General features: G+C 42.5%; 1 protein-coding gene across 6 annotated transcripts in view; it reads left to right on the forward strand.

The window, feature by feature from the left end:
* Positions 1–25,751, forward strand: part of RASGRP2 (RAS guanyl releasing protein 2) — a 1,629,940-nt gene that overhangs the window by 1,347,606 nt on the left and 256,583 nt on the right. Inside the window, exons 15-16 of one of the 6 annotated variants that reach the window (XM_073605068.1) lie at positions 1,024–1,194; positions 4,308–4,890. The exons of 3 other annotated variants lie outside the window; for them this stretch is intronic. In XM_073605068.1, coding sequence (XP_073461169.1) covers positions 1,024–1,194; positions 4,308–4,411 — 275 coding nt within the window. In that variant the 3' untranslated portion in view covers positions 4,412–4,890. Of the gene's footprint in view, positions 1–1,023; positions 1,195–4,307; positions 4,891–25,751 lie in introns of those variants that run through there. 2 more of the 6 variants (XM_073605063.1, XM_073605064.1) reach the window with 2 other exon arrangements.

The following is a 25,751-nucleotide window of genomic DNA, read 5'->3' on the forward strand; positions in this document are numbered from 1 at the left end:
CTACCAGTCACACCTGCTAGGATTTCACAATAAAAATGAGTGCAGCATGGTGGAGTCCACTAGTCAGGAGCGAGCATTGACATCAGACCAAGTGCAAGTTAAATTATAAAAGAGTACCCCGCGCTGCCAAAATAAGTGGTAGCAGCTAACACAACAAATGGATAATTTTGCTAATTGTAAAGGTAACTAAGTGTAGCGCTAAAGTGAACTAAACTTAACAAAAACATGTATGTGTATCACAAATAATCACAAATGACCATAAATTAGTTGATATGTGACCCTATAACGTAGTAATTAATACAATGTGTAAAAAATAAATAAATAAATGAATAAATCACAAAATTCCACACATATAAATAACTGAAAGTTAAATATTGTAAAAAAGTGATTGTGAAAAAAGAAAAAATACAAATAGATGTGTCCATGAAAAAATGAACAATCCACAGTGTTGATTGAATAGAAGGAAAGTTCTAAATCACCACTTAAACATCCAATCCGATATTTAAACAGAAGGGGGGCTGGGAACACCAATGCAGCAAAACCTCCACCGAGACAGATGTAAGCTCACCAAATAGTTTGAACTCAAAAGAACATACGTTCTATGAGTCAAACATGCTTTGTGTTATCAACCGACAATCAGGGCGTAGTATTAGGAATCCTCTCTGACTGTGAACCAAATACATCCCAAAACGCATGAACAATCCGTCTCCATATGTAGGTGATTGCACATCGAGTGATATCAAATTTCAATTGATAGGATAGGAGAAATGCAGAGAAAAAAGCCACATAGCATAATTCCGTATGAACTGTTAAAATGTATTAATATAAAAAAACACACTCACATTTAGGACGTGTTAACAAGTGCTTGTATAAAATAATGGTGGCAGTCGAGTCCTCCAGACGCGTTTCATCTCATTACACTTCGTCTGGGGTGCAAGGATGATCAACTAATGTAGAAAAATGGATGCTAGAAACAGATGTGACTTGGGGTGGATTAATGAATGGTGTATTGTTTCTTTTTAGAGGAAAGTGAGTGTGTCACCCAGGATGTTTCTTTGGAGCCATGGGATCTGACTCCTGGACCCAGCACAGACATTGCCCTTGTGGTCGTCAAATCCCCTGACGCGAGTCACAGTGAGGGCCAAAGCGAACCAGAAGAGGAAGAAAGTATTCGGGAGCCTCTTGTTTGTGCAAGTAAGTAGGCTTGGAATCTTGCTTCAAAATGTGTATACATGTCAAGTGTTTAGATGTCCAAACCAAACACCCACTCCACACATTAGCAAAGTATGTAGTGCCTTAACATTAGCATGGAGAAGGAAGAGGTGAAAGGAGCTGGCAGTGTTGCTAGGTACTAGGGATGAGCTTCGAGTTCGAGTCGAAATCATGTTCGAACATCGCAAGTTCGCCGAACAGCGAACAATTTGGGGTGTTCGTGGCAAATTCGAATGCCGCGGAACACCCTTTAAAAGTCTATGGGAGAAATCAAAAGTGCTAATTTTAAAGGCTTATATGCAAGTTATTGTCATAAAAAGTGTTTGGGGACCCGGGTCCTGCCCTAGGGGACATGGATCAATGCAAAAAAAAGTTTTAAAAACGGCCGTTTTTTCAGGAGCAGTGATTTTAATAATGCTTAAAGTCAAACAATAAAAGTGTAATATTCCTTTAAATTTCATAGCTGGGGGGGGGGTCTATAGTATGCCTGTAAAGGGGCACATGTTTCCCGTGTTTAGAACAGTCTGACAGCAAAATGACATTTCGAAGGAAAAAACCCATTTAAACCTACTCGCGGCTATTGCATTGCCGACAATACACATAGAAGTTCATTGATAAAAACGGCATGGGAATTCCCCACAGGGGAACCCCGAACCAAGATTTAAAAAAAAAAATGACGTGGGAGTCCCCCTAAATTCCATAGCAGGCCCTTCAGGTCTGGTATGGATTTTAAGGGGAACCCCGCGCCAAAAAAAAAAAAAAAACGGTGTGGGGTCCCCCCAAAAATCCATACCAGACCCTTATCCGAGCACGCAACCTGGCAGGCCGCAGGAAAAGAGGGGGGATGAGAGTGCGCCCCCCCCTCCTGAACCGTACCAGGCCACATGCCCTCAACATTGGGAGGGTGCTTTGGGGTAGCCCCCCAAAACACCTTGTCCCCATGTTGATGTGGACAAGGGCCTCATCCCCACAACCCTGGCCGGTGGTTGTGGGGGTCTGTGGGCAGGGGGCTTATCGGAATCTGGAAGCCCCCTTTAACAAGGGGACCCCCAGATCCCGGCCCCCCCCGTGTGAAATGGTAAGGGGGTACTTACCCCTACCATTTCACTAAAAAACTGTCAAAAATGTTAAAAATGACAAGAGACAGTTTTTGACAATTCCTTTATTTAAATGCTTCTTCTTTCTTCTATCTTCCTTTATCTTCTTCTGGTTCTTCTGGTTCTTCCTCCGACGTTCTCGTCCAGCATCTCCTCCGCGGCGTCTTCTATCTTCTTCTCCTCGGGCCGCTCCGCACCCATGGCATGGGGGGAGGCTCCCGCTCTTCTCTTCGTTTTCTTCTCTTCTTCCTTCTTCTCTTCTTCATTTTCTTCTCCGGGCCGCTCCGCATCCATGCTGGCATGGAGGGAGGCTCCCGCTGTGTGACGGCGTCTCCTCGTCTGACGGTTCTTAAATAATGGGGGGCGGGGCCACCCGGTGACACTGCCCCCCTCTGACTCATGGGACATGACGGAACTTCCCTGTGGCATTCCCCGTGACGTCACAGGGAAGTCCCGTCAAGTCACCGTGCGTCAGATGGGGCGGGGTCACCGGGTGGCCCGCCCCCCATTATTTAAGAACCGTCAGACGAGGAGACGCCGTCACACAGCGGGAGCCTCCCTCCATGCCAGCATGGATGCGGAGCGGCCCGGAGAAGAAATGGAAGAAGAGAAGAAGGAAGAAGAGAAGAAAACGAAGAGAAGAGCGGGAGCCTCCCCCCATGCCATGGGTGCGGAGTGGCCCAAGGAGAAGAAGATAGAAGACGCCGCGGAGGAGATGCTGGACGAGAACGCCGGAGGAAGAACCAGAAGAGCCAGAAGAAGAAGATGAAGGAAGATAGAAGAAAGAAGAAGCATTTAAATAAAGGAATTGTCAAAAACTGTCTCTTGTCATTTTTAACATTTTTGACAGTTTTTTAGTGAAATGATAGGGGTAAGTACCCCCCTACCATTTCACACAGGGGGGTTCCCCTTGTTAAAGGGGGCTTCCAGATTCCGATAAGCCCCCCGTGGCATGTGGCCTGGTACGGTTCAGGAGGGGGGGGCGCACTCTCGTCCCCCCCTCTCTTCCTGAGGCCTGCCAGGTTGCCTGCTCGGATAAGGGTCTGGTATGGATATTTGGGGGGACCCCACGCCGGTTTTTTTTTTTGGGGCACGGGGTTCCCCTTAAAATCCATAGCAGACCTGAAGGGTCTGGTATGGAATTTAGGGGGAGCCCCACTTCATTTTTTTTTTTAATTTTGGCCGGGGTTCCCCTTAATATCCATACCAGACCTGAAGGGCCTGGTATGGAATTTAGGGGGACCCCACACGTCATTTTTTTTTTTAAATTTTGGTTCGGGGTTCCCCTGTGGGGAATTCCCATGCCGTTTTTATCAATGAACTTCTATGTGTATTGTCGGCAATGCAATAGCTGTGAGTAGTTTTAAATGGGTTTTTTCCTTTGAAATGTCATTTTGCCGTCAGACTGTTCTAAACACGGGAAACATGCGCCTCTTTACAGGCATACTATAGACACCCCCCAGCTACGAAATTTAAAGGGATATTACACTTTTATTGTTTGACTTTAAGCATTATTAAAATCACTGCTCCTGAAAAAACGGCCGTTTTTAAAACTTTTTTTTGCATTGATCCATGTCCCCTGGGGCAGGACCCGGGTCCCCAAACACTTTTTATGACAATAACTTGCATATAAGCCTTTAAAATTAGCACTTTTGATTATTCATGTTCGTGTCCCATAGACTTTAACGGTGTTCGCGCGTTCGAACAAACTTTTTTCCTGTTCGCATGTTCTGGTGCGAACCGAACAGGGGGGTGTTCGGCTCATCCCTACTAGGTACCCCAGTTTGGGAGACCCAGGCACCAGGGCCAAGATTAAAGAGTAGGTGCAGTGTGTACATTCCTAGTAGTGTAGGTGTCTGAAGGGCAAGCAGGTTGCAAGCAATTGACTGGTTAGGCAAGTATTTCCTGAATTTGACTAGTAACGTGACCATAACTCAATATGTAGTGCCTCAGCCACTTGACAATCGTTCCCTTAATACTTTTTACGCTTCTTACTAGGTCATGATCTTCCACGATGTACTATTGGCAGAATGAGTGCAGATATGTTGTATTGTTTGAAGGATCTGGAGCAAATAAAGGAGGCTGCCACTGCTTTACAGTGAAGAAGAGGAGATTGTGTGGACATGCTTGCCAAATTTTAATTTCCTCTTGCCTGGTCAGAAGTTTATTGTTCCACTTGTTGGCTCCTGTTTGAAAGTTTAGTGACAGAACTCAGTGTTTCTACACTCCACTCCTCTAGGTGCACCACCAGGTCCTGTTTTCTTGATTTTCCTCAGTCTAGAAACGACTGTGCAAATTTCTAACAGTGAAAATGACAACATCACATGTGCCAAATTCAACATCTCGAAAACATGACCTGGGTTTGTATCTTGAGGAGAAGAGTTGGGAAACACTGCCCTAACTAATGTGAATTGTAATGTTTATGTTTTTTTTTTATAATCTAAAACCCCAAATTTGAAGGTGCCCCCAAATTGGGCCTTAACATTCTTATTTTCCCTATGATCCCATGCCTAAAATGTGTATAGTTCCATACATCTATTTTTCAAAAACCCCAAAACACACAGTAGGTCAACATGTGCTATCTCCCATCACAGGGTATCAATGGACGCATTTCCCCTTCCAACCCCTTCCTCATAACTAAAGTAGCTCAGAGGAACGGGTTGTAGCCCTGAAATGCGTACATTGATACCCCGTGATGGGAGATAGTACATGTTGACACACTGTTTTGTGGGTTTAGAAAAATAGATGTTTGTAACTATACACATTTTAGGCATGGGATCATAAGGGACATTTAATTCATATGCCTCTACGTGTACGTGGCTTCAAATTTTGGCTTTTAGAGGGGTGAGATCACCCCATCTGAGGAAGACAACATACACTCAGTCTTGGGATACTAATGTCTCATTTGGCTTTCACTTTACCAAACTCGAACTTTGTAAGTTACTGAGTTTGGGATGTGTATCTAATGTTTTAGAACATGCCTGTTTAGCCACAAAAAAAAAAAAAAGGAGAAATAATGCAAAACATACATGTTATACACCAAGATGTTGGTTTGTTTTAAAACCTTAAAACATACATGTGAATGTGCTTTGATTAAAATGTTTTTTTACTAAAAAATGTGTGGCTTATTATTTCATTGCTCAATATCAGTGTATTTTGTAAGTTGTTGTAGTTACAGTGACAATGTGCTCTTAAATGTGGACAACGCCTGAAATTTTTAGGCCTCAAATAAAATAAAGGAGTTGTAAAGGCATAATGATTTTGAACTTCATGCATTAGATCCATTAAGAACAAAAACATTGTGTGTGTAGCAGACCCACAGAACACCATAATAGTTAGGTAAAGAAGATATCACCTCATGTAGCAATTAACCACTTGCCGACCAGCTGCCGCAGAATGGCACGGCTGAGCGAAACAACGTTATGTAACGTCGGGCGCCCCCCCCCCCCCCGGAGCCGATGCGAGTGCCTGGCGGTCGCTGGTGACACACCGAGAACCGGGATCGGTGTGTGTAAACACACAGTTTCCGGTTCTCTGAGGGGAGAAGTGACTGATCATCTGTCCATACAGAGTATGAACAGCAATCTGTCATCTCCCCTAGACAGTCCCCTCCCCCTTCAGTTAGAACACGGAGAGGGAACACAATTAACCCCTTGATCACCCCCTAATGTTAACCCCTTCCCTGCCAGTGACATTTTTACAGTAATCAGTGCATTTTGATAGCACTGATCGCTGTATAAATGCCAATGGTCCCAGAAATGTGTCAAAAGTGTCCACAAAAATAAAAAAAAGGATCGCCGCCATTACTAGTAAAAAAAATTAAGACTAAAAATGCCATAAAACTATCCCCTATTTTGTAAACGCTATAACTTTTGCACAAACCAATCAATATACGCTTATTGCGATTTTTTATTTTTTTTTTTAACAAAAATATGTAGAAGAATACATATCGGCCTAAACTGAGGAAAAAAATAGTGTTTTTTATATAGTTTTGGGGGATATTTATTATAGCAAAAAGTAAAAAATATTGCGTTTTTTTTTCAAAATTGTCGCTCTTTTTTTGTTTATAGGGCGTCAATTTTGTCAATTTACAACATCACATGACCGGCAATTGTCAGTTAAAGCGACGCAGTGCCGAATCGCAAAAAGTGCTCTGGTCAGGAAGGGGGTAAAATCTTTCGGTGCTGAAGCGGTTAAGGTGCATTTGCACTGTTGGAGCAAGTGGCCAAAATAAAGCCCATTTGGGAACATATTAGACATATAAGAAACACAGACAACAGTAGTTCAAATGAAATAGGAGTTTATGATCTTCCAAAAAAATTATAAATTATCAGCTACAATTTGCTGCCAAGACACTGCCCCTCTACCCACAAAATATTCCAGGTATCTCTGCCATAAATCTCTGGCAATTTGTGAGGGCAATCCAGCACATACATTTTCAATAGTCATCAGCACGCCCACAGACGGACGAGTTGCAGCATCTTCAGCTGGGCCTGCCGCTGCAGGGTTCATGTTACTTGGCAGTGAGGCTAGGTAGCTGGTCGCATTCCTCCTTAAAAAAAATTGGAGAATACAGCAGCACAGGACCACATGATTTATCTTGTAGAGTTCAAGGTTGATTGCAGTCAAAAACAGCCTGAAACGACTCGATAGGATGCCAGAGGCATTTTCAACCACCCTTCTGGCACAAGAGAGCCTGTAATTGAAGATTCTCTGCTCTGGGGTGAGGTTCCTCATAGGAAATGGCTTAATCAGATGTTCCCTCAGGGCAAAGGCCTTATCTGCCACGAAAACAAAATTGAGGCCCTCAAAATTCTCCTCAGCAGGTGGCAAGTTTAAGGTGCCATTCTGGAGCTGCTCGTAGAACTTTGTCTGCATAATCACGCCTCCTTCATAGTTGCAGCCATTCTTCCCAACATCCAGATACAGGAACTCATAGTTGGCAGACACTACAGCTAGCATGACTATGCTGCAAAAGCCCTTATAATTAAAATAATAGGAGCCAAAGTTGGGTGGTGGTACAATCCGGACATAAAAATAAAAATAAAAATGTCCCTTGCGCTAATCTGAGAGATAATGGAATGGTGACAATAAAATAATCTAACTTAAAAATAAGTGTTCAACTTAATGTGATGATGTCTCTTATAAGCTGCAGTAAAAACAAAAGTGTTCACATTACACTCTAGTAATATGGAAATGGAAAGATTTTGCGCATGAAATCTATCACCTTAAGATGTGAACAGTATTAAATGCATATATTGTGAAATAATAAATAAATATGCCAGTGACGTGATACACAATGAATATAAAAAAAAAAAAAAAAAATATTCATATACAATTCATATAGAAATCCATAATAAAAAGTTCATAATAAAAAGTGAATCAATTTGTGTCCAACGTGTAGAAAAAATCCGTAGAAAATATATGCAACCAATTGTGCAGAATTACTGAATAAATATGTCAGTGACGTGACAAAAAAATTAAAAATATAAATAAAGTGATAATGTTCATAATATTAAATGAATAAATTGGCTGTGTCCAATATATGAGAAAAAATACGTGGATAATATGTAGATAGTATGTGGAAAGTCCCGATCTTAGCAGGCTCCCAGAACTCTCACCTTAAGATGGATAAATACAGGCATCGATGGATATCTTTAGATTGGCACTGTGTAATATAACGTGATGGTGTCCTGGATTGGGCATCTGCTGATGGCTGAATAGTCCTCCTATTGTGTGTAGGATATACCTATTAGAGAGATTTCCCACCTGGTTCCAGGTAATGAGCGAAGGTGAGTACAAGTTCCCAGGTAATGTCTGCAGTGACATGGCGGACACGCTCGGCTGTAGACAAGCAGGATGCAGACAGATACGGCTTCTGATCTCACAGGTGAGAATTTCGCTGTCAGGTGACCACGCCCTAATTCCCCAACAGTCCCGCCCAGCATCCGACGTTGTCACCAGACTGGTTCCAGGTAATGACTGAAGGTGAGTACAAGTTCCCAGGTAATGTCTGCAGTGACAGGGCGGATACACTCAGCTGCAGACAAGCAGGATGCAGACAGATCCTGATCTCACAGGTGAGCATTTAGCTGTCTGGTGACAACGTCGGATGCTGGGCGGGACTGTTGTGGAATTAGGGCGTGGTCACCTGACAGCAAAATTCTCACCTGTGAGATCAGAAGCCGTATCTGTCTGCATCCTGCTTGTCTACAGCCGAGCGTGTCCGCCATGTCACTGCAGACATTACCTGGGAACTTGTACTCACCTTCGCTCATTACCTGGAACCAGGTGGGAAATCTCTCTAATAGGTATATCCTACACACACTGAGAGGACTATTCAGCCATCAGCAGATGCCCAATCCAGGACACCATCACGTTATATTACACAGTGCCAATCTAAAGATATCCATCGATGCCTGTATTTATCCATCTTAAGGTGAGAGTTCTGGGAGCCTGCTAAGATTGGGACTTTCCACATACTATCTACATATTATCCACGTATTTTTTCTCATATATTGGACACAGCCAATTTATTCATTTAATATTATGAACATTATCACTTTATTTATATTTTTAATTTTTTTGTCACGTTACTGACATATTTATTCAGTAATTCTGCACAATTGGTTGCATATATTTTCTACGGATTTTTTCTACACGTTGGACACAAATTGATTCACTTTTTATTATGAACTTTTTATTATGAATTTCTATATGAATTGCATATGAATATTTATTTTTATTTTTATTTTTGATATTCATTGTGTATCACGTCACTGGCATATTTATTTATTATTTCATAATCCGGACATGCTTGCAGTGGGAAAATCCCACTGATTATGGAACTGGGCTGCAACGTCCTGCCATTGCTCTGGGTTGGAAGGAAACTGTGGATTAAAAAAATAAAACAAGACATTACTACTTCTGCACATAACATTGCAATTGGATTTGACAAAAACATGCTTAGCCAACATAAGGATACACTTAAATGAGTATTTAAAGACAAAAGTGGAAGGTCAACTTATCTGATTCCTCCCCCCCTTAGGTGGCCATTAGACAAATTTTAGGGGGGGGGGGAGGTAATGGGAAGATGTTTTGGACAGGGAACCCTCTCCACTTCCATGAGAGCTGTTTGCATAAATAATCAGTGATACCTTGGCCAGCCCCTCCTTACTTACACTATTGGCAGCCCAGTGGACAGGTAAGAAGTGTCATAATAAAAAAAAGCTGGATACGCACTGTCCAATTTGCAGCACATTTTGACATTCTGATTTAACAAATCAATATAATAGGATCCAAAAAATTAAGAATTTTCATTTCGTAGGTAATCAAGCAGGTCCTTGCACTACATGGTTTGGGGAATTTATACATAAATATGAACACAAAAGAGGGATAGTGTGTATGGGTTTTGCAAAGTCAGCAGATTGGGCCACAAAAAAAATTGCCTTTTGCACTCTGCCTGAATTTGACGACAACAATAACATTTGTACACATTTTAGGGGCTGTTCAGGGTAAGCTCCAAAATGTAGCTGACAAAAAACATTGTTAAGTTACTAGGGTAGGTATGTATGGGCCCAGGATAGCATTCTGGGGAGGTTAGTGAAGGAAAATATACATGTACCCAAAAAAGGAGCAGAAAAATCTTACAGCATGCATGAGGACAAAGAGGACATTTACAGCATATTACAATATTGAGAATTATGTAATCAACAAATCAATTAAATACATTAGCAAACATAAATACATAGGGTAAGTTTTTACCTTTTAAGATCACATTCCAATTTAGTCTGAATAATGGCTGAGCAGGTCTCTGGAAAAATGAGTCCCAGAGCCTGGGGGGAGATCCCAGTCATAAACTTGAGGTCCTGGAGACTTCTCCCTGTCACCAAGTACCGCAAGGTGGCTATGAGCCTTTGCTCTGGAGTTACATAGTTACATAGTTACATAGTAGGCGAGGTTGAAAAAAGACACAAGTCCATCAAGTCCAACCTATGTGTGATTATGTGTCAGTATTACATTGTATATCCCTGTATGTTGCGGTCATTCAGGTGCTTATCTAATAGTTTCTTGAAACTATCGATGCCCCTCACTGAGACCACCGCCTGTGGAAGGGAATTCCACATCCTTGCCGCTCTTACAGTAAAGAACCCTCTACGTAGTTTAAGGTTAAACCTCTTAACTTCTAATTTTAATGAGTGGCCACGAGTCTTGTTAAACTCTTCTCTCTTCTGCGAAAAAGTCTTATTTCTATTGTAGGGTCACCAGTACGGTATTTACATAGTTACATAGTTACATAGTAGGTGAGGTTGAAAAAAGACACAAGTCCATCAAGTCCAACCTATGTGTGTGATTATGTGTCAGTATTACATTACATATCCCTGTATATTGCGGTCATTCAGGTGATTATCTAATAGTTTCTTGAAGCTATCAATGCTCCCCGCTGAGACCACCGCCTGTGGAAGGGAATTCCACATCCTTGCCGCTCTTACAGTAAAGAACCCTCTACGTAGTTTAAGGTTAAACCTCTTTTCCTCTAATTGCAATGAGTGGCCACGAGTCTTATTAAACTCTCTTCTGCGAAAAAGTTTTATCCCTATTGTGGGGTCACCAGTACAGTATTTGTAAATTGAAATCATATCCCCTCTCAAGCGTCTCTTCTCCAGAGAGAATAAGTTCAGTGCTCGCAACCTTTCCTCATAACTAAGATCCTCCAGACCCTTTATTAGCTTTGTTGCCCTTCTTTGTACTCGCTCCATTTCCAGTACGTCCCTCCTGAGGACTGGTGCCCAGAACTGCACAGCATACTCCAGGTGCGGGCGGACCAGAGTCTTGTAGAGTGGGAGAATTATCGTTTTATCTCTGCAGTTGATCCCCCTTTTAATGCATGCCAATATTCTGTTTGCTTTATTAGCAGCAGCTTGGCATTGCATGCCGTTGCTGAGCCTATCATCCACTAGGACCCCCAAGTCCTTTTCCATCCTAGATTCCCCCAGAGGTTCTCCCCCCAGTGTATAGATTGCATTCATATTTTTGACACCCAAATGCATTATTTTACATTTTTCTACATTGAACCTCATTTGCCATGTAGTCGCCCACCCCATTAATTTGTTCAGGTCTTTTTGCAAGATTTCCACATCCTGCTGAGAAGTTATTGCCCTGCTTAGCTTAGTATCATCTGCAAATACAGAGATGGAACTGTTTATCCCATCCTCCAGGTCATTTATGAACAAATTAAATAGGATTGGTCCCAGCACAGAACCCTGGGGGACCCCACTACCCACCCCTGACCATTCTGAGTACTCCCCATTTATCACCACCCTCTGAACACGCCCTTGTAGCCAGTTTTCAATCCATGTACTCACCCTATGGTCCATGCCAACGCACCTTATTTTGTACAGTAAACGTTTATGGGGAACTGTGTCAAATGCTTTTGCAAAATCCAGATACACCACGTCTACGGGCCTTCCTTTATCTAGATGGCAACTCACCTCCTCATAGAAGGTTAATAGATTGGTTTGGCAAGAACGATTCTTCATGAATCCATGCTGATTACTGCTAATGATATCATTCTTATTACTAAAATCTTGTATATAGTCCCTTATCATCCCCTCCAAGAGTTTACATACTATTGATGTTAGGCTAACTGGTCTGTAATTCCCAGGGATGTTTTTTGGGCCCTTTTTAAATATTGGTGCTACATTGGCTTTTCTCCAATCAGCTGGCACCATTCCAGTCAATAGACTGTCTGTAAAAATTAGGAACAACGGTCTGGCAATCACCTGACTGAGTTCCCTAAGTACCCTCGGATGCAAGCCATCTGGTCCCGGTGATTTATTAATGTTAAGTTTCTCAAGTCTAATTTTAATTCCGTCCTCTGTTAACCATGTAGGTGCTTCCTGTGTTGTGTCATGAGGATAAACACTGCAGTTTTGGTTACTGAAGCCCCCCGATTCACTTGTGAATACTGAGGAGAAGAATAAATTCAATACCTCTACCATCTCCCCATCCTTTGTAACCAGATGTCCTTCCTCATTCTTTATGGGGCCAATATGGTCTGTCCTCCCTTTTTTACTGTTTACATACTTAAAGAATTTCTTGGGATTTTTTTTGCTCTCCTCCGCTATGTGTCTTTCATGTTCTATCTTAGCCATCCTAATTGCACCCTTACATTTCTTATTGCATTCTTTATAAATTCTGAATGCTGTGGATGATCCCTCAACCTTGTATTTTTTGAAGGCCTTCTCCTTTGCTTTTATATGCATTTTTACATTGGAGTTAAGCCATCCAGGATGTTTGTTCGCTCTTTTAAATTTATTACCCAATGGGATACATTGGCTAATGCCCTTGTTTAATATGCTCTTAAAGCAAACCCATCTCTCCTCTGTATTCTTTGTTCCTAATATTTTATCCCAATTTATGCCTTTTAGCAAGGTTTGTAGTTTAGGGAAGTTGGCTCTTTTGAAATTCAGTGTCTTTGTGTTCCCTTCATGTCTCCTATTTGTGTGATTTATACTGAAACTAATTGACCTGTGATCGCTGTTACCTAAATTGCCCCGTATTTCCACATCTGTTATCAGGTCTGTATTGTTGGTAATCAGTAGATCTAGTAATGTTTTATTTCTAGTTGGTGCGTCTACCATCTGACCCATAAAATTGTCCTGCAAGACACTAAGGAACTGGCGAGCCTTAAATGAATGCGCGGTTCCCTCCGCCCAGTCTATGTCTGGATAATTAAAATCCCCCATTATGATAACACTTCCCATCCTTGCTGCTAATCCAATTTGTGATAGGAGATCCGTCTCCACTTCCTCCCTCAGGTTAGGGGGCCTATAGCATACTCCCAGTATTATTTTCCCCTTAGCTTCATCCCTTTGGAGCTCTACCCATAAAGATTCCACCTCCTCCCTAGCCCCCTCAGTGATGTCATCTCTCACATTCACTTGTACATTATTCTTGATATATAGGCATACCCCTCCCCCTTTTTTACCCTCTCTATCCTTGCGGTATAGGGTATACCCTTGAATGTTTGCCAGCCAATCATGAGAGCTGTTGAACCAGGTCTCTGAAATTCCCACAAAATCCAAATCCTCCTTGTACAACAGTATCTCTAGTTCACCCATCTTGTCCGCCAGGCTCCTGGCATTGGTGAACATGCCACATAGTTTAGACCGGTCGCATATTGTCCTCGTATTGGGTGTTTCAAGATTGAAACTTGGACTTGCTACTATACTCACCTTGTGTTTTTGTGCTTTGGTTAACCTACCACTAATGCCCCCAATACTACCCTCTGGAATATCTTCCGCGCTGGCTATCACTGTCTCTGGACCCTCCCCCCATCGCCTAGTTTAAAAACCCCTCTAACTTTTTGGCCATCTTCATTCCCAGCAGATCTGCACCCTCCTCATTTAGGTGCAGTCCGTCCTTTCTATAGTACCGGTTACCGACTGAGAAGTCGGCCCAGTCCTCCAGGAACCCAAACCCCTCCTTACTACACCAGCTCTTCAGCCACTTGTTTACTTCCCTAATCTCCCTCTGCCTCTCTGGTGTGGCTCGATGTACCGGTAGTATTCCTGAGAACACTACCTTGGAGGTCCTTTTCCTCAATTTAGCTCCTAAGTCCCTAAAATCGTTCTTTAGGACACTCCATCTGCCTCTGACTTTGTCATTGGTGCCAACGTGCACCATGACAGCCGGGTCTTCCCCAGCCCCTGCCAGTAATCTGTCCACAAGATCCGTGATGTGCCGAACCCGAGCGCCCGGTAGACAACATACTGTTCGGCGCTTCAGGTCTTGGTTACAGATTGCCCTCTCTGTCCTTCTAAGAATTGAGTCCCCTACCACCAGAATCTGTCTTTCCTTTCCCTTTGCTGCCCCCCCACTCTCACTGGAGGAGTTCTTCCCCTGGCAGCTAGGAGAGTCCCTCAACTCCAGCAGTGCTGGTCCCTGACTGGTTACACCAATGTCACTCAATGGAGCGTACTTATTGGGATGCTCCAGTCCTGGATCGGCCTCCCTGGCACTTCCCCCTCTACCCCTCCTGACTGTCACCCATCTACTCTTTGCTAGTGCCTGCACCTCTTTGTCTCCACCCGCCTCTGTGCTGGCCCCTGCCGGCACCTGCCGTGTACGTTCCTGGCTCACCTTTAGTATGGAGGGACTTCTCAGTGCTGACAGTTGCTTCCCCAGATTCAGAACCTGGGCTTCCAGGGAAACAATGTGCTTACATTTTGCACAGCAGTATTCGCCCTCGATCGGATGATCAAGGAACGCATACATGCGGCAAGATGTACAAAGAGTCGCCTCTCCACACCCGCCGGGCATCGTACCTATTAAATTTAGTGAGGATTTTACCCTGTCCAAATTACCTAACAACTAGCTTCCTGGCACTAATACTCAAGACAATACACAGGTACACAATACACAAGTACTAACGATCCACACACACTACTCAGACAACACTCAGATACTCACACTACACAGGTACTATGACCCCTGTTATAACCTCCTGTTTTAAACTCTTGTTTATAACTCCCACTTAAAAAAGCTCCACTTACACCAAGCTCCACAGCTTCAAACTGAGCACGCTCAACTGAGTCCTACAACAAGTTAAATAGTCACCTGGGAGCAATTAACCACACCCTTAATTGATAGACTGATGAAACAAAAAAAAAAAAAAAAAAAAAGAAAAGCTATTTAAAAAGTGACAGCAAAAGGCAAGATAAAAACTAAAAGGAAAAGTCCCCAAAATGCAACCCAGCAAACACCAACAGACAGCAGCAATACACACACCAACAGACAGCAGCAATACACACACCAACAGACAGCAGCAATACACACACCAACAGACAGCAGCAATACACACACCAACAGACAGCAAGACTTGTATACTCTAACTCTTGTTTATAACTCCCACTTAAAAAAGCTCCACTTACACCAAGCTCCACAGCTTCAAACTGAGCACCTATTTGTATATTGAAATCATATCTCCTCTCAAGCGTCTCTTCTGCAGAGAGAATAAGTTCAGTGCTCGCAACCTTTCCTCATAACTAAAATCCTCCAGACCATTTATTAGCTTTGTTGCCCTTCTTTGTACTCGCTCCATTTCCAGTACATCCTTCCTGAGGACTGGTGCCCAGAACTGGACAGCATACTCTAGGTGCGGCCAGACCAGAGTCTTGTAGAGTGGGAGAATTATCGTTTTATCTCTGGAGTTGATCCCTTTTTAATGCATGCCAATATTCTGTTTGCTTTGTTAGCAGCAGCTTGGCATTGCATGCCATTGCTGAGCCTATCATCTACTAGGACCCCCAGGTCCTTTTCCATCCTAGATTCCGCCAGAGGTTCTCCCCCCAGTGTATAGATTGCATTCATATTTTTGCCACCCAAATGCATTATTTTACATTTTTCTACATTGAACCTCATCTGCCATGTAGTTGCCCACCCCATTAATTTGTTCAGATCTTTTTGCAAGGTTTCCACATCCTGCGGAGAAGTTATTGCCCTGCTTAGCTTAGTGTCGTCTGCAAATACAGAGATTGAACTGTTTATCCCATCCTCCAGGTCGTTTACGAACAAATTAAATAGGATTGGTCCCAACACAGAACCCTGGGGAACCCCACTACCCACCCCTGACCATTCCGAGTACTCCCCATTTATCACCACCCTCTGAACTCGCCCTTGTAGCCAGTTTTCAATCCATGTACTCACCCTATGGTCCATGCCAACGGACCTTATTTTGTACAGTAAAAGTTTATGGGGAACTGTGTCAAATGCTTTTGCAAAATCCAGATACACCACGTCTACGGGCCTTCCTTTATCTAGATGGCAACTCACCTCCTCATAGAAGGTTAGTAGATTGGTTTGGCAAGAACGATTCTTCATGAATCCATGCTGATTACTGCTAATGATACTGTTCTCATTACTAAAATCTTGTATATAGTCCCTTATCACCCCCTCAAAGAGTTTACATACTATTGATGTTATGCTAACTGGTCTGTAATTCCCAGGGATGTACTGGAGTGATGGAAAGCGTCATACATGTGTCCTGCTTCTTAATATAGGGGGACACCAATGAGTTGGTGAAAGCAGGGGGTCCATCATCTGGAGATAATCCGGATGATTTTCAGAATTATTCTCCTGGAGCTCCCGCAGCAATGGCATATGACATAATTGGTCACGATTAAGCAACAAATTTTTGGTCCAAGAACTCCTCCTGTTCCTGGACTGGACTTGGGTCAAAGCAATAACTCCTAGCCCAATAAGAACATGTTCTCTCCTCCGAATCAACACTCACCAAACTTCTACTAACACGAAATTAGCAGAAGGGGCCCAAAGGGTGGCACTTGAAAAATTAACTTCCTCTTTATAGTCTCATAGTAAGACACTACGTTTCTGTTTGTTGGCTGACAATTGTGTACCATTAGTATGCAAGACAAAATCCGGGCAACGCCCTTTTGACAAAAATCAGACGCTCGGTTGGCCAACAATCATACCATGTGCGTACCAAGGCTTTAGGCTTGGGCCTTACTCAGTCCCAACCTGAGCACTACTGCTGCCTGACAGCATCTCACATGACTCCCTTCAGACACAGCGACCTCCCTCAGGAGGGTGGGGCCCTGAGCTCTAACTCAGAGACTATCATGAAGCCAGCCTACACCTGAACAATCAGCGTGCCTGCTTTTCCCAAAATCTGGCTTAAACCACCAATCTACCGAGTAGCACGGGTCACCCTGCTATATATCCCCCTCTTTATTTTGAACCAGAGGGAGGAACATAAACCCGTCGCTATGGATAGGACACCTCTGTGCCAGCCATTAGCTGCATAGGCACAACTCTTTTTACAGGTGTGTTTCCACCAGCACTTCACCTTGGCACCTCTGTGCCAACTATCAGCAGCAGGAGTACTAACCTGCCCAACCTTTTTTCTAAAGGGGATAGTTGTCACCTCTGTGCCAACTTATCAGCAGGAGTACTAACCTACACCCCCTTCTTTTTCTGGATGTGCTTCCACAAACACTTCTTCCTGTTCCAGGGGCTCCCACTAATCCCTTTTGGTCTCGGGATCCTACATTTCTTTTCACCTATATATAAAAAAGATCCTGTGTGCCTCTTCTGATTATAAAATGCCTAAATGGCACAGTGAAACAGCTGCAAGCATTAAACACGTCTCATAAAAACATGCAGATAAAAGCAGAAATATATACGCCGCGCTTTCAAATATACTTTTCACATTTTATATATATGTGATAACCAAAGTGCAAATATGCATGTGAGTCACACACCGTGATACATCCAGTAACTAGTGACTGTAAAAAGTGACAGTAGTGCAACAAATAGTTATGAATACGTAAAAATGAACATATAAAAAGGAAAATAAATAATCACACTAGTAAAAAGTGCTATGACATGCATCCATATGGTGATTGGTTGTATCAAAATTATTGTTCATAAAATCATATAGTGTTTATAAAAATATATAGTGGACTCAATCCACTAAAACATATAGATGAATAAAAAGTGCATATGTGTCATCCAATTATTTCAATTCAAAAGTGCTTCTAAAGTCCATGCAATTTGGAAACTGCTGTGTAGCAAGCCACAGTGATCACACTCCGGTGCTCCCCCCTAGGTATTAAACACTCACCTCTAAGCTTAAGTGCAAAGTCAAACGCTCAGTCAATACATGCCTGTGAACCACCTCTGGGGCTCTGCAGTTTTAACCAGACTCCTGGACCCATTAGCACTATACCTTGGTTGAGTAAAAAAAGGACTGGATGGTGTAATAACGTTTTAACAGTTTATTAATCATATAAAACCCCCCTTTGGGGTACTCACATAGTACAGGCGCGTCAGTGCGCCACTTTGCATCAGGCAAACAGCATGTAAAGAGAGATAGATAAATTATATATAATGTGAAGGGTATATTTGAAAGCGCAGCGTATATATTTATTTCTGCATTTCTTTGTACCTATCCCAGACTTACTCTCCCAGGACTGTAGGGGACCTACCTCTATGGCATCTGTCAGGGACCGACCTCTCTCACTACCTGAATCAACCTTAACCAACACCATGTTTTCCAGGTTCGCTAACCCCTGTATGGTTACTCTTGGCAACCAAACCATCTAGGGTTGACACTCCATTGTACAGGTTATCCTCAGTAGCAATATTCTGCCATGAATCACACACATCATTATCATCATCAACATCACCCGGAACTCATGTCTCATTGTTTGCTAGGACAGTGTCTGTGGATGGACCCTACACAGGTCAGCGGTTACTCCCTATGGGACCTTCCCAAAGTTTCATATCGCCCCCTGTTATCCAACACCCCACAAGCAACTGTTCTACCAATGGACCTTTTTCGGCACATTTTTGTACACAAGTTTCTTTACCAATCCTATGTACTTTGATACATCAATGAATACCTCCATCCTGTCCAACAGTGCTCTGGAGTGCCTCTCATACACAACATCAGTAGGAAGCAACCCAGAACATTGTGATACAACATTCAACATGAGTTTACACATCTCCCCGTTACAGTTACCAACACTTATTTCCTGTCAGCGTCTCTGGGTACCTTAAACTGCACCTCTTTGCATGTGATGGACAGAATTCTTCCTTCACATGAGATCTACGAGTGAGACAGTATAAAAGTAAAGAGGATGGGATGGAGCGCTAGCAGGAAACACTTTAAAATTAAATAAGTAAAAAGCTGGATGGAAAACCAAATGTTAGTGGTAATTGCCAGTATTTTTCGAGTTATAATAAGGAGGGTTTTGGATCAATTATTTCTTTTTAAAGTCCAGGAAGGTATTTAAATGTTCTGGCAGAAGTAAAAAAAGCAGCAGCCGGCTCAGTAGAGCAGAAGCAACTCTGAGGCAATGAGAAAAAAAAATTAAGAAAGAGAGAGAACAGCACCGCTCTAATGCCCCGTACACACGGTCGGATTTTCCAACCGAAAATGTGTGATAGGACCTTGTTGTCGGAAATTCCGACCTTGTGTGGGCTCCATCACACATTTTCCATCGGATTTTCCAACACACAAAGTTTGAGAGCAGGATATAAAATTTTCCGACAACAAAATCCGTTGTCGGAAATTCTGATCGTGTGTACACAAATCCGACGCACAAAGTGCCACGCATGCTCAGAATAAATAAAGAGATGAATGCTATTGGCCACTGCCCCGTTTATAGTCCCGACGTACGTGTTTTACGTCACCGCATTTAGAATGATCGGATTTTCCGACAACTTTGTGTGACCGTGTGTATGCAAGACAAGTTTGAGCCAACATCCATAGGAAAAAATCCATGGATTTTGTTGTTGGAATGTCCGAACAAAGTCCGACCGTGTGTACGGGCATAAGTGTTCATAATCAAACAAACAATAGTGTGCTACAATTAACTTCCTAATAAGGTGCACAGCCTCCTAATAAAGTAGTGATAATTAGTTATAATATATACAATTAGTGATGAGTGATAGCGACAATAATTGTGATGTGTATGTCAGCAGTGAACACATATAGAATGGATATCTTCAGTGTTCTGAGACTACAATACATAAAGTCACCAATAATAGAGGCATGCAACACCACTCCACAGGGCAATAGTTAGCTCAAACAACAATAGTCCCACAATCCTCATATTGGCTCCAAAATGAGAAAGATAACAGTTCCTATATGCAGGGTAGTAAGAAAATGATCACTACTCCCAGATACCACAGCATTAATGGTACTCTGCTAATTAATCCCACTCCTCCTCTTGGCTCCACCGATTAGTGTGCTCATAAGATAGAAAGAAAACAAATCATTGTGCAATGATTAGCATATGCAGTATACCATGCAGCGCACGAGCGGATCCACTCACAAGTCCCACGAGATGCTAGCACTTTAAAGAACAATCAGCAAATTCCTTTTCCTCCTCCTGCATCCCCTGTGTTGCATGCAAACACTTCGGATGTCGTCACTGGCTCCTCCCGACGAGTTGCGTCACATGTCACGTGACTTTATCAAGGGTAGCCATGTGACAGAGGGAGCTTCGTATTTATGCTTGTTACAGCATGCCGGTTGCCATAGTGATGTCGCTCTAAGTATATTAACTTAGTAAACAACAGCTTTTAATCTGCTTTACAATGCACTCACATTATGTCAGTGAAAGTCAGGCGTAGAGTTGTGGTGTGGTGAGGGAGTTTCTTCAGCTGTGCTGTGTAGTCCTTCTGTCCTTACAAGCTGGGCAGTGGTGTTGCTTCAGTCCCCGGTCACTCCAGTGGCATCTGTAGCTCCAAGGCTGGAGGGTGTCCCGGCAGGCTTGTCAACAGGCAACTTCCACAAAACACGTCAGACGCTGAGAGTGGGTGGGCATGGCTATAGTGCTCGCATTTCTGAGTATGCGTACTTTATCAGGCATAGAGAACGGCCGTCCTCACTACAGTTTATATAAAGAGTGAGAGAGGGGAGGGGGCGGGGCTAATCAGACTGCATGTTCCAGCAGAGAAGTGCTGATTATGAGACTGCAGGTTTAATGCTTTGTGGGGCATACGATATCTACATGTACATAATGAGTAGAAATACAGTGGGGAAGGTGATAAGCATTAACTGGTCATGAACAGACTTTTAGCACTGAATGATAAACAATACAGAGGATTTGAGAAAAGCTTAAATGTGGAAGTAAAGGGGATTTGAAAAAATAAAATAAATATAATCATATGAAAAATATATTAATATGAAGAATAGGAGGAAAAATAATAAATATTGAATGTAGATAAAGAAATTAGAAAGAATTAAAAATTATATTTTTTTGAACAAAAAAAAAAAAAAATCATTGGTTGTTATCATGGACAATTTTTTTAAAAATATGTTATGACAAAGAGATATATATATATATATATATATATATATATATATATATATATATATATATATATATATTTTTTTTTATATATATTATTGGATCGGTCAGATAATCATTAATTATACATGCCATGTACCAACCACTGCTCAGCCGCACCTCGGATCCCACCAGCAGCAATGCATCCCATCACACCATTGGACGGAGAGACTTCTAACATGTCTGTCATTTCTGATTTCTCTAGCAGTTCCCTTGAGCGCCTTCCGCACACAACTGCCGCTGGAAGCACTCTCGCAGAGAACCGTGAGACCACTTTCCCCACAAGTCGCTAACATTGCAGTAACCAATACCAATTTTTACCAACATTGTTTAACATCGCCTGTACCACTGATTGGTACTACGCAGTACCAGGCCGCCCCATCTGTGGTGGATACATGCAGGTGTACAGCGAAAAGGTTTTCACTAATATCTCAGTTATTTCTAAATATCCCACATCTAAATATAGAACTTTAGGGACTCTTGCCCTAGTAGAGACGTTGAGGGGCTCATCTGCTAAGGCTCGAGAGGCCAAGACACTTAAGGAGACCTCCACCTAGAGGTAACTGACACCACTGCTCCCCTTGAGCACTGCCAAGCGCATGTGTCATACTTATCCTCATTTTTTTTTTAATACACTCAACATTACTGTTTTGCTGTGGACAAAACCTCAGCCATGTACGCGCCCTTATCAGATTCTTCTGACTGGAGGGGTTAACTTCTGCAATAGCCAACACACCTGTGACTACTGGCTCTGCAGCCTTCCCGTTTGCCACAACAGCAATAGTGTCCATTTCACTATTAAAAAAGAGAAATATAGCTCCTCGGATATATAGATGGGAAGCACAAGGATCAAATGACATCGCTGCCACTTGAGTTTTGGCGAATCACCAATAAATATTTGAATAAAAATGAACAAGCAGCACAGATCTATGATCCCAAACACCATTAACTTGGCTAATATCAGTGGTACACACAATACAAATCTAATAGTAAATTAGCAATCACAATATGTGCATCAGTCGCTTGAAATTTTCCACATTTTGTCATGTTACAACCAAAAACATAAATGTATTTTATTGGGATTGTATGTGATAGACCAACACAAAGTGGCACATAATTTTGAACTGGAAGGAAAACGATAAATGGTTTTCCAAATTTTTTACAAATAAATATCTGAAAAAGTGTGGCATGCATTTGTATTCAGCCCCCTTTACTCTGATACCCTAACTAAAATCTAGTGGAACCAATTGCCTTCAGAAGTCACCTACAGTAATTAGTAAATTGAGTGTAATTTAATCTCAGTATAAATACGGCTGTTCTGTGAAGCCATCAGAGGTTTGTTAGAGAACCTTAGTAAACAAACAGCATCATGAAGACCAAGGAACACACCAGACAGGTCAGAGATAAAGTTGTGGACAAGTTTAAAGCAGGGTTAGGTTATAAAAAAAATCCCAAGTTTAAACATCTCACTGTTCAATCCATCATCTGAAAATGGAAAGAGTATTGCACAACTACAAACCTACCAAGACATGGCTGTCCACCTAAACTGACAGGCCGGGCAAAGAGACTCTTAATCAGAGTAGCAGTCAAGAGGCCCATGGTGACTCTGGAGGAGCTGCAGAGATCCATAGCTCATTTGGGAGAATCTGTCCACAGGACAACTATTATGCCCTGTACACACAATCGGAAATCCCCCCAGCAAAAGTCCGATGTGAGCTTTTGGTTGGAAATTCCGTCCGTGTGTATGCTGCATCGGACTTTTGCTGGCGGAATTCCCTCGGCAACAATTCGACGCATGCTCGAAAGCATTGAGCTTAATTTTCTCGGCTCATCATAGTGTTGTACGTCACCACGTTCTTGATGGTCGAAAGTTCAGAGAACTTGTGTGACCGTGTGTATGCAAGCCAAGCTTGAGCGGAATTCCATTGGAAAAACCATCCACGTTTTTTTACAACGGAAAATCCGCTTGTGTGTACGGGGCATAAGTCATGCACTCCACAAATCTGGCATTTATGAAAGAGTGCCAAGAAGAAAGTCATTGTTGAAAGAAAGCCATAAGAAGTCGCGTTTGCAGTTTGGGAGAAGCCATGTGGGGGACACAGCAAACATGTGGAAGAAGGTGCTCTGGTCAGAGGACTCCAAAATTGAACTTTTTGGCCTAAAAGCAAAATGCTATGTGTGGCGGAACACTAACACTGCACATCACTCTTTACACACCATCCCCACTGTGAAACATATTGGTGGCAGCATCATGTTGTGGGGATGGTTTTCTTCAACAGGGACAGAGACACTGGTGAGAGTTGATGAGAACATGGATGGGGCCCAAATACAGGGCAATCTTAGAAGAAAACCTGATAGAGTGTGCAAAAGACTTGAGACAGAGTGGAGGTTGACCTTCCAGCAGGACAACAAGCCTAAACATACAACCAGAGGTATAATGGAATGGTTTAGAATTATAAGTAGTGGGCACCTACTTTCAAGTAGGTGAGCTTTCTGTGTTTAAATGACAAAGTACGGTTTCAGGTAAATTTAGGCAGGCTTGCATTGTGATTCCAGGCCTGGTTGTTTATTTTGAGAACTGTGAGTGTCTGTATAGTGCAGGGTGTGGCCACCTGTGCTTGGACCCAGAGATGCCTCCTCTTGATTTCAGTGGAAATGGTTCTGGAAGAGAGGTTGGACTTGGGATCTGAGTGACAGGCAGCTCATGTGTGAGTTCTGGCCAATCATTAATTTGTTTGGCAGGAGCCGGGACTCCCATATAAGCTGGGGTCACATGCTGCTGGGGAGTTCCGGAGAGGGAGAGATCAGAGAGAGGACCCCTGCGGGGAGCCAAGCAGAGCCCCCCCCCCTACGGGGAGGGACAGGGACCAGGCCATACGGAGGAGAGGAGTCAGTGACACCGCACAGAATGTAGTCGCTGGTGTTGCTGGACACCCCTGCGGGGAAGGGAGCGTGCCAGATTAGAGAGAAGGGTTGGAGAAACCATTCAGAAGAAGTAGCAACTAAGCGGAAGAAAACTGGGCGTTCGATCGTTTGTGAGTGGCACATGGACTGTTGATCAAGTGAGTAAAAGGTTCGGGGAACGGTACTACCAGAGGCTGAGAGATGTTGGTACGCAAGTCAGTGAGACAGGTGGTGATGGCCTGTGACTTAGGGTTCAACAATACCCCGGGATTCCAACCAGTCAGGCGGGAGGAATTATTCAGAGTAATCTCTTCCTTAGCTCAACTTGGAAGTACTGTACAGACGGGAAGTAGTGGTCAAAAGGTGGCGGTAGAGCTCCGAGCACAAATAGAGATACAGATTGTTCTAAAAAAGGTCTACGGGTGAAGAAGTTATTCATAGTGACTCTTTACCACAACAGCCTATGTATCCTCCAGTAAATCTACCCAAGTCTATTTGCAAAGAGTTATTCAGAGTGGCTCTTTGCTGTTCACTTTCATTGTTCTCAAGGACCAGACTACTCCCATCTTCCCAATGAGAAGTTATTTCAGAGTGACTTTTCGTTATCCACAATGTTCTAAGTCTTTGCATGAGAAGCAAAAAAAAGATTATGAAGCAACAAAAGAGCATCTCAGAAAACCCTTTTTTCTACACCAGTTCATGTTATACAAATAAAAGCAAGAGAAAAAGTACAATATGGACTGTTTCTATTTCTATGGACTGCGATGGGCTAGGTGGTAAATGTGATTTACGGATAGAACACACAAATTGCAGCTCCTTTGGGGGTTGTGCGCTACATATATAAAAGCATATTCATGTGTTAGAATGGCTCTGTCAAAGTCCAGACCTAAATCCAATTGAGAATCTGTGCAAGAATTGGATGTTCACAAATGCTCTCCATCCAATATGACAGAGCTTGAGCTATTTTGCAGGGGGGGCTGAATACAAATGCACACCACACTTTTCACATTTATTTGTAAATAAAATTAAAAACCATTTATCATTTTCCTTTATGTGCCACTTTGTGTTGGTCTATCACATACAATCCCAATAAAATACATTTACGTTTTTGGTTGTAACATGACAAAATGTGGAAGATTTCAAGGGGTGGGAATGCTTTTTCAAGGCACTGTAAGTCTATCCAACATCTCACATAGTGTATATCATATTAATAAAATCTAATGGAATTAAAAAACAATCTGTAAAAGTGCAAATGCTGAAAAAAAAGCATGGTGCAAAATTATTAAATAATAATAATAATAATCTCCAGAAAATAAAGTTCCTATGCGATTGAAAAAAAAAAATAGTGTAAAGTTCATATATGATCCCAAAAGGAAAGTTCCCAGGAAGACAATGAAACAATCTTCCTAGAAATCATATTCTGATCACTGTAGAGGACAGATGGTGCAATCTTTTACCATTCACACCAAACTAACTCACCAGAGATAATGACTGGTCATATTATAAACCAGCTAATGCGCTCCACATCTAGCACATCAACCCCTCCAGCCACAGAATTCTGACTCTCAGCAAATTTTGTTTCCTTTTTGCGTGTTGACCGCCCCATCTCTGCAGTCAGGCACACAACACACACTTTTATTTTTAACACAGTTCC

Source organism: Aquarana catesbeiana, linkage group LG11 (genome assembly GCF_042186555.1).
Source record: "Aquarana catesbeiana isolate 2022-GZ linkage group LG11, ASM4218655v1, whole genome shotgun sequence".
NCBI classification, from domain to species: domain Eukaryota; kingdom Metazoa; phylum Chordata; class Amphibia; order Anura; family Ranidae; genus Aquarana; species Aquarana catesbeiana.